This window comes from Cavia porcellus, unplaced genomic scaffold (assembly GCF_034190915.1).
Source record: "Cavia porcellus strain 051 isolate PalLab524CR breed Dunkin Hartley unplaced genomic scaffold, mCavPor4.1 scaffold_14, whole genome shotgun sequence".
In the NCBI taxonomy this organism is placed as follows: Eukaryota; Metazoa; Chordata; class Mammalia; order Rodentia; family Caviidae; genus Cavia; species Cavia porcellus.
The window spans coordinates 3,268,071-3,281,393 of NW_026947497.1; the positions used below are offsets into that span (position 1 = coordinate 3,268,071).

Sequence of the window (13,323 nt, forward strand, 5' to 3'; positions counted from 1 at the left end):
GCTCAGAATGTCTTTGTTGCATTTCTCGAGGTTCTGCTCACTATTGCGCCTTTTGCCTCAGATGTTTCCTGCACTTCTCTGCACCCTGAATAAATACCAGGCAGTTCAGAGAAGTCTTTGCCTTAGCCACAAAAGCTCTGACCGTCCCAGACCCCCAAATCACAGTACTTTATCTAACATCTTTTTATGCTTCACCATACACCCATCTATAAGATTGGGAGACCAGCCAGCACCCAATGCGGGTCCTCTCTTTTTCTCTGATTCTTGCACCTCAAGTTGGAAACCAAGGTGTTACTAGAATCTTCTCCTGCAGAATCCACCAAAACCTTTGTCCACCTGAGCAACAGTTGAAAGAAAATTTTAAAACTTTTAGGTAAACAATGTGTGGGATAGAAATTGGTCAAGTTTTTCTGGCAAAAATTTCTAGGGAAATGAAAGGACCCATCTTGGACTAGCTGTCTTTGAACACTTGTTCTGTTTTTATTTGAAAATGACCATTTATCCAAGAAAAATTATATATACACATACATGTGCATTAGTATGCATGCATGCATTATAGCATATGTGATGTGATTACAGAAAGGAAACATTAAAATGAATACAGCCAGTATTCAAACTTTCACACCATTTTAATCATGTTTGCAGGGATCTGAAAGCACACATCAGTAACCATTTAAATGTCTATCACAAGACTAACTAAAATGTTACTTTTTCCTATGATCATCAAAGCAATTCCTGATGAGACCAGTAAGCAACAGTGTGTCCTGCACATAGACAGAATAACAGACTTTCACACTCTCCAAAGCCCTTCTGTGTACACTGTCACCTCTGATCGTCCTCAGCAGGCTGTGAGCCGGGAGTGCCGATGTTCTAAGATTCATGTGCAAGGTCAATGCCCCCATGCCCACCCCAACCCCACCCATGAGAACAGGGACTGGGACATCTCAGCCGGCAGACAGTGGGTGGACAGGGAGTCATGGTAGAGAGCTGTAAGTTCCTCCTGACAGCAGGAATCTTAGTTATTTTTCTTGTTGCTGAAACAATATACCCAACACCTGAGGTTAAGGAGGAAAGGTTTGTTTAGCTCACAGTTGTGGAATCAGCTTAGCTCCGAGACAGGGTGGCACACAGCAGAGGGGCAACAGTGCATGGCAGCAGAAGACAGCAAAATGGGAAACAGTCCTCTTTCTGCACCTCTTATCTTACCCAGACTGTTGGGAGTAGGGCAGTGCCTATCCAATCAGTGCACTGATCCAGCAATCACTCACCCTTAATCAGGATCCCTTAGTCCCAGCGTTGCACAAATCAGTCACACACTCTAGATCCAGCCACCTAAAAAGCCCAGCCCACGACTTCATGAGGCTTTGAGGGGGCATCTAGACACAGACCATAACAGTGCTCTTCCTAGGCTTGTATACATGTGGACTTGGTTTTATCTAGAAAAATAAAAACAATTCTTAACCGAGGGCTTCCGTTTCTTGGCAAATCACGCCAGCCTGGAGTTCAAAGCTGCCTTAAGCTGGCGTTTGGTTTTTCTCAGGTATAGGACTTTGTTCACCGCATCCAGAACTGATTTACCCAGAATTTCACGGAAAGTCACATCACCCCAGTTAGCTAGTGAGAATGCCTGTGCCTCCCGATAAAAGCCATAACCCTTGATTTAATTTTAAGAAATTTAATGTGTCCCAAATATTTCAATAATGTGGCAATCAAGTATCTTGGGTGCCTAATCAAGGGATGATTATTTTCCTGTTCTGTCAAATAAACAGACTAAGTCATACTGTAACAAACACACCTGGAATTATTAGGAGCAGAACCAGACAACACTAACAAAGAATCTGGTGCAGAGCCTGAGGTATCATCACTCAAGTGGCAAATTAAATTGGGCTTCAAGATTCTGTTCCATTACATGAAAGTAAATGTTTCAAATTCTCTTAACCTAGCTGACAGGTCAATGGCAGCTGGCCAGGATTTACCCCCAGAAGGTTGTCTTCCCCACTAAATGGGCTGCACAGTTTAAAAATCAAACTTTAATTTCTAGGGAAAGTACTCAAATTGTAAGGAATATAAATCATAAGATGAGAATGCGGGAATTCTATCATCTTCACATCAGATTATTCTATCTCAGAGAGAAATACACAAGTAGACCCAGACCTCCATCCAGGTTAGCACTAGAAGCCACCTTCCGAAGAATGAAGCCTGAAGCATTAAGACACTCCCCAGAAGCGGAAGATACTTCTTGGCCTCATTTCTGCAGTGCAGGGAACCCACAGCCCTGCACCCTGCCCCTGAACTGTGCCCCTCCCCCAGTGAATGACTCTAAACATGACTCAAGAAAGAAGCCAAAACTGCTCAGCACATCAGGGGTACAAATCATCAGCATAAGAGAATACTAAGTAGTTGGCCCATGATGTTATTTAATTTCCAAAAACTCTAATAGTTAAGAATTCTTGTTCCTCCTGTAACAGATGAACACAGCTCAGAACCACTAATTTTCCCCAAATACAAACTGTACTTATTGCTCAGATGTGGACACCGTCCACTTCACTCCAAGGCCTTTGCTCCTCCCCCACACCCAGCTGCGTGCAGGGCGGGGGATGAGGTGGAAGCCAGGGCACTGGCAGCCAGAAAGAAGGAGGCAGGCTACCGCCCACCAGCCACCATGGCCACAAACTCTGCAATGGGCAGGGGTGGGGTGTGGGCTAGAAGCCCCACGGGGTCCTCAGCGAAAGGCACTCAAGCCTGCGACACACAGCAGCCCCTGAGAGAGCAGGACAGGGCGAGGCTTCAGAATGCGCTCTTCTGCCTAGAAAAAGCACTTGGTGCTGACTTTGTATCCAGCTACACAACTGAATTTGGTTATTAAATCTAGAAGTCTTTTGTAGAGTATTATGTCATCTTCATAAATGATAATTTAACTTCTTTCTTTCTTCTCCTTGTTCCTTTTATTTCTCTCCCGTGTCTAACGGCTCTGGGTAATGTTTCCAGAACTATGTTACATAGCACTAGTGATAGTGGATGTCTTTGCCTTATTCCTGATTTTAGAGTCAAAGCTCTCAATTTGTGGCCATTTGGTATGTTGACTGTTAATTTGTCATAGATGAGTTTTGTCAAATTGAGATAAAGACCATCTATTCCAATTTTTTGTAGAGTTTTTATCATGAATGAGTGTTGAACTTTGCAAAAGTTGTTCTGTATCTATTGAGATGATCGCATTATTTTCGTCCTTGGCTCTGTTAATTGTGTATTAAATGTATTGATTTACGAATGTTGAACCATCCCTGCATTCCTGGGATGAATCTCACGTGGTCATGGTGTATAATCTTCTTGATTTGCTGCATTCTGTTTGCCAGTATCTTACTGAAGATTTTTGCATCTATGTTCATTAAGGATACTGATGGAGACCACTGCAAAGCGGCTCTGAGCAGGATTTAAAATTCATCAGTCGACTTTCTATGTTTTCTTGTGGGACTGTCTGAGGCCTTGGCCCCTTGTCTGGAGATGGGCAGCAGATTCATAGTAGTGAATCTCTATGAATGACTGGTCCCAGCTGAGACCTGTAGTGGTCTGTGATGCTGTAAAGCCTTAAAGGACAAGAGAAGGCCACAGTTGAGGACACTTGGCTCCAACTTCAAGAAATTAAATAGAGACCATAGCAGTAAGGTGTCTCACTCCTGTGGCAAAGGTCAGCTTTGAGATAAGACAGTTCTAACCAGCATAATTTACTGCTTGGAGAAGTCTTTGAGCTGACTCCAGTGAGCTCCCATGCTGTCCACTTTAACCCTTTCCTTTGTTTGAAAATCAAACAAATAGAGGCCACCCAGAGTTCTTTGTCTCAGCCCCCAGAGAATCCCGAATTCTGCTAGAAGGTTTTGATCCTCCTGGAGCCCTCGAATCATACCACTTGTCTCTTTTATTTAAACCTTCACCAGCCACTTGTTTGGGAGGTGGCAGGGCTCATCAGCCCGTGATAAGAGATTGGCCTGTAGTTCTTTTTCCCTTTTTTGACAAGATTGGCTAAGGGTTTATCAATTGTATTTATTCTTTCAAAGAACCACCTCTTCAATTCGTTAATTCTTTGTATTGTTTTCTTAGTCCCCACTGTGTTCATTTCTGCTCTGATCTTTATAACTTCCTCCTTTGTATGGGCTTTGGGTTTACTTGCTCTTCCTTTTCTAGAAACTTGAGGTGCAAAATCAGATTATTTATTTGTGCTTATTCCATTTTCCTGGTATGAGAATTCACCACTATAAATTCCCCTCCCAGGACTGCTTTCCTTATCCCACGGGTTCCAGTATGTTATATCTTTTCATTTAATTATAGATATTGCTTAATTTCTTCTTTAACCTCATCTATGACTCACTGGTTATTCCATGTTTATGGAGTTTTTGTGGTTTCTTTTGCCATTAATTACCAATTTCATTGTACTATGGTCAGAAAATATGCATGGGATAATTACAAATCCTTTTCATTTATTTAAGCCTGTTCTGTGGGCTTTTTATATGATCTATTTTAGAGAACACCCCATGTGCAGCTAAGAAGTATATTCTGATGTTGTGGAATACTGTAAATACTTTTACTAAGAACATTTGTCCACAGGTTGGTTCGGTTCTGATATTTAAACTTGAGAATTTCCAAGGTAAATGAATGCAACTTGAGACCATACTCATAAGTGAAATAAATCATACTCACAGGTATAAACATCATATTATCTTCCTGGTGTGAGAAACAGAAAGCATAAATAAGGTCTAAAATATAAAACACATATTGTGAAATGGGAAGAACTTGTTCAAAAGGAAGAAGAAACTAGATTAGGTAAAGGAAGAAACAAAGAAAAAAGGAAAAAAATAGTTTATTGAAAAGGAAGGCTGGAGAATTTCTTATGTCCGTACCTTGTACTCCGAGTAACTAAAGAGAACAACATGCAATATATTAACTATTGTTATTCTCTTCTCATCTTGTTATGAAACTTTGTTTTACTTTTTTTCCATAAAATAAACATTTTTTTAAAAGTGTTCACGTGGTTCACAGGGAAAGCTTTGAGAAAGGCGCAGGGTGAGTTCCATGCCAGAATGCACGGTGCCACGTGAGCTCATCTCCACCGGAGCTGGGGTCACGACTAATCCATGGCACAGGGCAGCCCTAGGTGGGTGGGGGTGACCACCTGGATTGCAGCTAGGACAGCAGGGAGCAAACTCTTCCTCTGGAATTTGTCAGGCTCTCAAGGGGTTGGAGATGCAGAAAGGATCTGGGAAGCTGGAAGCGGCAAGGTCAGGGGAAGGGGAGAGAAAGCGGACAGAGGGAGAGAGGCAGGAGCGGCCAGCAAGGACAGGGAATGGCACTGGGGAGAGGAGGACAGTTAGGGGAACTGGCTTTGAAGATGAGCAAGGATGCAAGTCCTGGTGAGAGGGGAGAGTACAGAGCCAACAGGACCGCAGGCTCCTCCTTCAAGTCCGGAAGGGCAGGATGAGCGTTGTGTGGGGTAATAACGGAAGTGGGCCAGCTTTTCTCAAGGATGTAAAAAGGTGTTAAGTAGAGAAGAATAAAAGAATAATCAACACCAATGAAGGAAGAGCTCATCGGAGAGGATCAGGGAGCCACATCCAGGACCTGGGCAGCACTCGGAGTCTGATGAGATGTTGAGTACAGGACAAGGGTCTGGAGGGGCACCGAGGGAGCCTCCACCCTCTGGCCGCCTCCTCCTCCTCCTCCTCCTCCTCCCCCCCCCCTCCTCCTCCTCCTCCTTCTCCTCCTCCTTTTCCTCTTCCTCTGCCTGACCTCATCCTGCAAGGGAGACCACTTCCTGGGCAGTCCTCTACCATTCTCATTGTGAGTAGCAACACATACAGGAAGCCAACTGAAAGGCAGGCAGCCAGGAAGAAGCTCCCCCTTCTCCCCTCCAAGCAAAGACAAAGAAAAGCCAAACCCTCCGAAAGACTGGCACAGAAGCCCACACATGGACACAGCGGGCTCCCGATCCATCTCCACCCAGCCCCATGTTCACACCTTTTGGTGTAAAACTCAATATTTGGGACATTTCAGTCACACCGTGGAAAGCAGGGCTCTCCACTCTGTGCCACCCTCCTAGGGTCAGTCCAAGGAGGTACTTGGTGAACAAACTGACGCGGATGTGAAGTCTGTTAGATTCTCACCGGGACCGCACTCGGCAGGGAGGCTCCCTTCGTGTTTGTGGAGTGTCACTTTGTGGCAGTTATTGACAAAGCCTGCTGCTCTAGCATCCACCCTGGGCAGCGACAACCCACTTCACTGCACCTCGATCTTAAATAGAACTTCACAACAGTCAGCTTCTAAACTTGGCTGGACTAAGTTTTCCTTTATCGGAAAAACAGGCAAGTTCCAGCACTGTGCACTGAATCACATCTTTTTCCAGTGGACACACAGAGGTTTCATAGAAGCCAGGCCTGGCTGGTCCCTCAAATGGCCCCCGAGTCTAGAGCTAGCAAAGGCCCCAAGAACCTGCCTGATGGGGTCCCTCCTCACCACCCCACACGCCCAGCGGCCGCACAGGTAGGACGGTGGGGGACAACACAGGCAATGTCAGGAATATGATGCAGTCCCGTGCCCACAACAGAATGACAGAGTGCTGGGAGACCGGCCCTCCCCAGACCAGCCTTCTTGACCTTTAACCTTGAGCTGTCCCAGAGCACACACCTGACTACACCCACACCACTATCTAGAACAAGCGCCACATCCTGTCAGAAGCATTTTGCATCTTCCTACCACAATAAATATGCTCCTTGACCAAAAACTAATGGTTCTCAATGTGTAAAGCCAACACAGACAACATACCAAGAACTGCGACGGAGTACAACACTCTTAGCAGAGTATTCTGTTCTTCAAGACCTGTAAGTACAACTAATAAAAGCAATAGTAATAGCATATAAATCTTTCTTCTTACAGTTTCGGGCTCACTCTAGGGATGCTTTGGTTATAGATCCTGAAAAGATGGAAGAGAATACTCCGTGGTAACTGTGCTACACGCATCTCAGAAATCTAAGGCAGAGACGACTCCATAAACAAACTTAGGGGATAACGAAGCCTCAGACCCAGTAGCCCGCAGTTTCTTTCTTATTCAGTGTAAAGCCCCAGGGAGAAAGCGGGCAAGGCCTGCAGACGCACCTTTTCTTAACCCCCCCCCCCCCAGTGTGTAAGAGGGAGTCTGACACAGGCAGCGTGCAGTGCATGCAGCTCCCAGCGGCCTCTGCCGAGGAGAAGGCGGGGGTCTGGAGAGTGGGGAGAGTGGTCTGGAGAGTGGTCTGGAGAGAGGGCAGGGCCCACGTACCTGCAGGGACACCACGCTGGTGCAGTCGAAGTGCACCTGCCCGTTGGACTCCGTGACAGCGGGGTTGGCGTAGCACATCACCCCGTTGACGGCAGGCAGCGCTTTAGGAGGGTGCGTCTTGTCAGGAGGGCTGAAGTCGTCTTTCCCGAAGTGGGCGTGATCGTGCTGCGTGGAAAAAGGAGCCAAGGGTAGGGAGCATGAGAGGCCAGCTGCCGTGCAGCAACTGCCTGCCCACTCACCCAAGAAGACGCCTGCATCCTCTCTCCGCTTAGCCTTTGTAAGGATTTACAAAACCTCCCCTCTTAGACGCTCTCTGTTGACTGTATTCTGTTGCTTCTGTTTTTCGTGTTGGAGTCAGGTCCCTTTCTACTTTGGTAATACACATGCGATACCAGCTCTGCACACTCTGTTCTCCAGCCTGGATCCAGGATCCTTCCAGCCAGAACTGCGCTGAGGCTCCCACCCTCTCCCACCCACACCTGGGCTCAGACCCCATCCTGGAGCGAAGTTCCCACCTCCTGCAGCCATTCCGGCCCGGATCCCACGTGCCCAAGGAGTCCACCTACCTGCCCGTAGGTCTTTAGTAACATCTTAAGTGTTCTTTCAAAAAAGAAAAGCAGGTAAAATCCTCCAAACACAGCCACCGCCTTCTCCACATAGCTGTCAACTTTGGGATTAAATCCAAATGCCTGGGGCAGGGAGAGGCAAGACAATTCTGGTCAAACTACATAATTTAACTTAATCTTCGGGAAACAGTACCATGATTCCTCAGGACCGGTTTTTAACCAATGTTCTATGTCTGTCCTCACAACCAGTTAACACTGGGAAGCACCTGCCAAGGCTGCAAAGGAGAAAAGCCACTGTCAGAGGGGCCAAGGGCAAGAGCTGGAGTTTGGAGAAGCAAGGTGGCCCTAACACACAGTAAGTGCATAAGCTTAAGACAGTGAAATAGGAGGGGACAGTAATACATGAAAAGCCACAACTTTGCACTTTTTTTCAGTGTTGGGGACTGAACCCAAGACCTCTGCCCAGAGCCACACCCCCCTGCCCTTCTTTACTTTCTGAGACAGGGTTTCACTAAGTCACTAAATTGCCCAGGCTGTGCTTGAACTTACAGTCCTCCTGCCTCGGCCTCCCAGAGTGCGGGGATCACAGGCGTGCACTGCAGGCCTGGCTCCCTCCTTTCCATGCACTGAAGCTCTCCTCTCTGGAGTGGATGAGAGGCTGTCAGAGACTTGGCCCTGGGTCTACTCTTCCGGTGACACCCTGAAGCCTGCTCTTCATGTAAGTGACTACTGTGTGCCTGTTCACAAGTACACAGTGCAAGAGCAGCGTAAAAACACCTGCCTGCATACCTAACATAAGGGGCATGAAGTCAAACCCAACAACAAAAGCAAAGGGGTTTTGCATACTCATAAAATAAGCCGACGGAAGCCTGAGAGGTTACAACAAAGACAGAGCTTTTCTAGGACTACATTTCCAACCTACGATTATACAGATAGACTCCCCATGCACTTGGAATCTTAGTTTAGTTTTTGTTTTGTTTTGTTTGCAGTCTGCAGTTGGAAGTCAGAGCTGCATACGCCAGACCAGCTCCACCACCAAGCCACATGCCCTGCCCGGCTGGTTTAATTCCGCTCGGAAAGCAGGTGAAATAATAAACACAAATACACACACTACGGTGCTCCGTGAACTACATTACCTGACGTGTGGCACAAACAGCAAAAGATCTGTACTTCCCCGTTAGCTGTCACTAGTGGATAAGCAAGCATTTCATTCCCGGGATTTTAATTTTGTCTTCTCTCCTTTTGGAGTTTGAAATCAATATTCCCCTGCATTCTTTCTAGATCAAGTAATCATAAATTTTAGGGCCCTGAGGAGTTCTGCCCGCACTGTCAACTGAAAGCAATTTAGTCTCTTTCCTAGCCGGGAGCTCTGCGCAGCTGGGTCCCCGCCCCGGACAGGTGTCCCCAAGCACAGCCTCCTCCACAGCTCTGCAGACCTCTCCTGCAGGGTCCCCCAGTTCTCCCTGCTCGGCTTTCCCTCCCATGCCTCTCGCCCTGCTCTCTCTCTCTCTCTCTCTCTCTCTCTCCTTTTTTATGAGCACATAGCTATTGTCTGTTGATTGACTGTTGATGTCAGATCAACAATGTTTTGTCAGAGGAAAGACTCACGGGGTAGGCATTGGCCCACTACTGGTTTTTCCCTTAGTTAATTTTTTTATTAAAAGAAAAGGTATTTGTCAACTCAACTCTCATATGTTTATGACTGCTGCTTTTCTCCAGCAGAAGTATAAACATATGGGGATTTTGTGGCATATCTTCATTTAATTTGACATGGCAGATGCTTTAGAAATAAATAATCACTGGGCATAGTAGTGGGTGCCTATAATACTTGAACTCTGGGAGGCTGTGGCAGGAGGATTCTAATCTGAGGAATTTATCAAATTAGCAAGAAACTTGCCAAAAAAGTATTTTATAATTTAAAAATTATACTGTATAAGCAGCTCAATGTGAAAGCCCTGGGTTCAGTCCCTAATACAAAAAAGGAAAAAAAGAAGGAAGGAAAGAAAGAAGGAAGGGGAGAGAGAGAAAAAGAAGGGTGTGCAGAGAAGGGTTTGCCGAGCACACGGCGGAAGCATGTGAGTCTGCACACCTGTCCGAGGGTCCGCGGCCCCTGGGATGTGAATCCCACTCCATCCCTAGCCCCGGTGTCTGCTTTGACCCCACCTTAAACCTTCTCATCACATACTGCAAGGGTTATGGAGGCTAACAGCATCCAAAATACTAAAGGAACATGAAAGAGAAAATTATTCACAGAAACACCATCCTTACCTCTGGAATAAGCTGGAAAATTGCGTTGGAAAAAAGAGTCCCGATGGCCAGCCCGACAAAGTAGGTCAGGATCTTGGGGAAGTAGGACTTCTTGAGGAGCGGGGTCAGGACCAAGCCGAGGAGTGAGGCCAGGTTGATGATGGTGACGGAGAGCAGCCCGTAGCCCCAGACTGGGTCGGAGGGGAGGGAGAGATCGTTATCGGGGCCCAGCAGTCTCACCAAGTGAGTGCAAAGCATTTGCTTAAAACAAAGCTCGGCAGAAAACCCAGCACACAGACATAGCCCTGCAGACGGTGAGGATGCAGTGCCTGCGCTCTGCTGTGTTCTGACATCTCCCAGGCCATGGACTTCGGGGTCTGCAGAGAACTCAGAAGTCTCAGAGCAGGACAGACCCAGACTCCACAGGGGACAGGCCGAGAGTCGGGGGACCATGTGGGTGACAGCAAGAGACAGATGATGGGTGAGCTAAGCCAGGATGCCACAGGAACCAGCACAGCCCTCACTGGCTGGTCACAGTCACTTGTCTGCTGACTCTAGAGAACCCATAAGTCCCCAGATGGGACAGAGAGCATCAGCAGACAGCAAGGTGGTGTGCACTCCTCCGAGTCCCTCAACCAGGGCATGTTGACCTGCTGCCCTTGGGCCCCTGGGCCTCAGCTTCTGCCCCCAGACTCGGGGGCACTAGTGAAAGGACCTGCAGGGAGGAAGGGTGCAGGCAGGACAGTGGCCTGCAGCAGTCACCCGAGGCTAAGGACAGTGTGGCCCTAGGCTGTGTGGCGGTTGCTTTGTCTGCAGGGCTCTCTGTCCGTGGAGCCCAGGGGAAGGAGAAGGCGATGGCCCTGAAGACCCTAAGGATCCTGGTACTCAACCCTGCCTCAGACAGCAGCAGCCTCAGAGAACAAATGGCAACACCATCACAGGCCTGTACCTGATGCAGCTTGAGACAGCTCCTAGATTCCCTCGTGGCTGGGGAGGGGACAGTGCTGCCTCCTTCTCCACATAGCTGAGGAAGCCAAAAGGCACAGGGGCCAAGCAAGCCACCAAGTCCCAGACAGACAGAGCCGGACCCCAAGCCAGCGAGCCAGCCAACTCAGCGAAGTGTGAGCTGCACCTGTGGAGGTCACCCTGCCACTGCACCTCTGGGACTCAGGCAAAAACATGGGGAGACATGACAACACACTCTTATTCTGTCCACAAATTTGCTCTTAGGTCCAGAACATGGAAGCACCATGGCTCCTAGCAAATAGTCTCAGGTCCAGGATAAGGACACACCATGGCTCCTGCCAACAGGTAGCAGTCACCGTCCTGCTGGGGAGCTGGAAAAGGCATGCACACACCTGTGTGCACGTGCAGGAGTGCCCAGCTCACCTGCCAACACCAAGCCCAGACAATAAGCAGTGCTGGGGAGACATATAACCCATCACAGTGCTGAGCAGCGTGACACTGTCCTCTCCACGAGCCCGCCTATCGGCCTGAGGCCTGCCAGGACCCATGAGTAATGCAGTTGTCCTTCCTTGTTACCTAACAGCCCCGCCCCTGCCCTCAGACTGCCCCTTGGAGAAAGCTCTCAGCCCCAGACGTCATCCGCCATTCCTCTACCTGCGGCCAACAGCCACTGTTCCTCACCTGGCCCACATACATTCCTCCGACCTCCTTGTCTCACTGACAAGACGCATCAAGTTGGAAAATGAAAATCAGAAGGCAAAGAAATGTTTGCGTGGCAAACAGAGGCGACTCCATGGCTACACTGTCTTATAGCGTTTCAGCTCTTTTGATAGGCATCCACAGCCCCTGCACACAGCAGACACAAGGTCAACTCCATTCTCCCACTCTCTACTAGCCAGGTCCTTAGGAAACAGGAGCCAGACCCTGCCCATCGGCCTCAGTGGCCCTCTGTGCCTGCAGGAATGCAGACTCATGTCACCTCTCAGGTCACCCTGATGGAGCAGGACAGTGTTCCATCTTGTCCTGCCAAGGTTCCACACAACACACACAGGACCAGCTCCCAGCTGCTCCTCCCAGACGAGCTCCCATGCACTTGCCAGTGTTAGCTGCTCCTTCTTCACAGGGCTCCGCCCAGGCCCAGCACCCCACACACTAAGGACCCCCATCTGCAGACACCAGCCCAACTCTCCAAGCCGCCTCTGCTGAGCTCAGCAAGGTCCTCAGAGTCCCTCATTTGAAGCTGATTGTCAATCGCTGCATCCTGCGAGCTCCATGAACCCTATCCCTGATGGTTTGTCTACATCATGCAGATGGTGTCATTTTCAAGAATTTATCCTCAGTGCCTAGGAAATTAGCCAGCAAACAGCACTTCTGTTTATTGAGGAAACCCACTAACGACTTTTCCAACCACCCTGAAACCCAGGTAGAAAAAAACAACTCCTCAGCTTGGTCAGCTGAGCTTGGTCAGCCAACAATACCATTCACTACTGTTTCCAAAAAGTATAGCTGACCTTCACCTAAGTGTCTGTCCATTCAGCTCACTGTTATCCAGGGAACAGAACAAGTTGGCTTTTGGAGCCCGGGGCTGTGCTGTCTGCCTGGATTCAGCACAAGGGAAGCCACCTCATTATGCCGCAGTGCAGACCTGCATTGTGACGCTGGACAGCAGGACCCTCAGGATGCTTCAAGTGACATTCTATTGTTCTCATCTGTTAGCTGAATTAAGCAGTATTCTGAAATTCATCAAAACCAAGGCAGTTTGGGGCTGTTAAATTATTGATCAAATGCATGTAATTTCCCTCTCAGAGAAGTTAGTGGACCATCAGTTTACTGTAGTCATTAATATAATTTTATAAAGTACCTCAAAAATAACTTTAAAAATCATAAAATGTGAGCTCTTGTAGAAACAAAAGTATTGGGGCTGGGGATTTAGCTCAGCGGCATAAGCGCCTGCCTTGCAAGCAGGCGGTCATGAGTTCAATCCCCGGTACCAATAAAAAAAGAAAAGAAACAAAAGTATTTTATCCTCTCACTGAAATGTCAACATAAACATGTTCAGAAAACTCTAGTAGCCTAACTCTTTGGATTCCTTTCATTTTGATTTTTCATTTTTTTGAATGAACTCAGAGTTGACTTGTAAATGCAGTGTTATATCAGAATCCACCACAATTTGTTATTTCTTAAACATTTCTTGATAGGAAAGGAGCATGTTCCAGAGGCCAGGGAAGAGGGGAACCTCTG

At 47.7% G+C, this 13,323-nt stretch overlaps 1 protein-coding gene across 5 annotated transcripts in view; it reads right to left on the reverse strand.

Moving 5' to 3' along the window:
• The window catches only part of Slc39a8 (solute carrier family 39 member 8), a 62,393-nt gene that overhangs the window by 20,802 nt on the left and 28,268 nt on the right, over positions 1-13,323 (reverse strand). For all 5 annotated transcript variants that reach the window (XM_063260552.1, XM_063260554.1, XM_063260551.1 and 2 more), the window contains exons 4-6: positions 10,138-10,307; positions 7,870-7,992; positions 7,304-7,468 (exon numbers count right to left, since the gene is read on the reverse strand). In XM_063260552.1, coding sequence (XP_063116622.1) covers positions 7,304-7,468; positions 7,870-7,992; positions 10,138-10,307 — 458 coding nt within the window. The remainder of the gene's footprint in view (positions 1-7,303; positions 7,469-7,869; positions 7,993-10,137; positions 10,308-13,323) is intronic.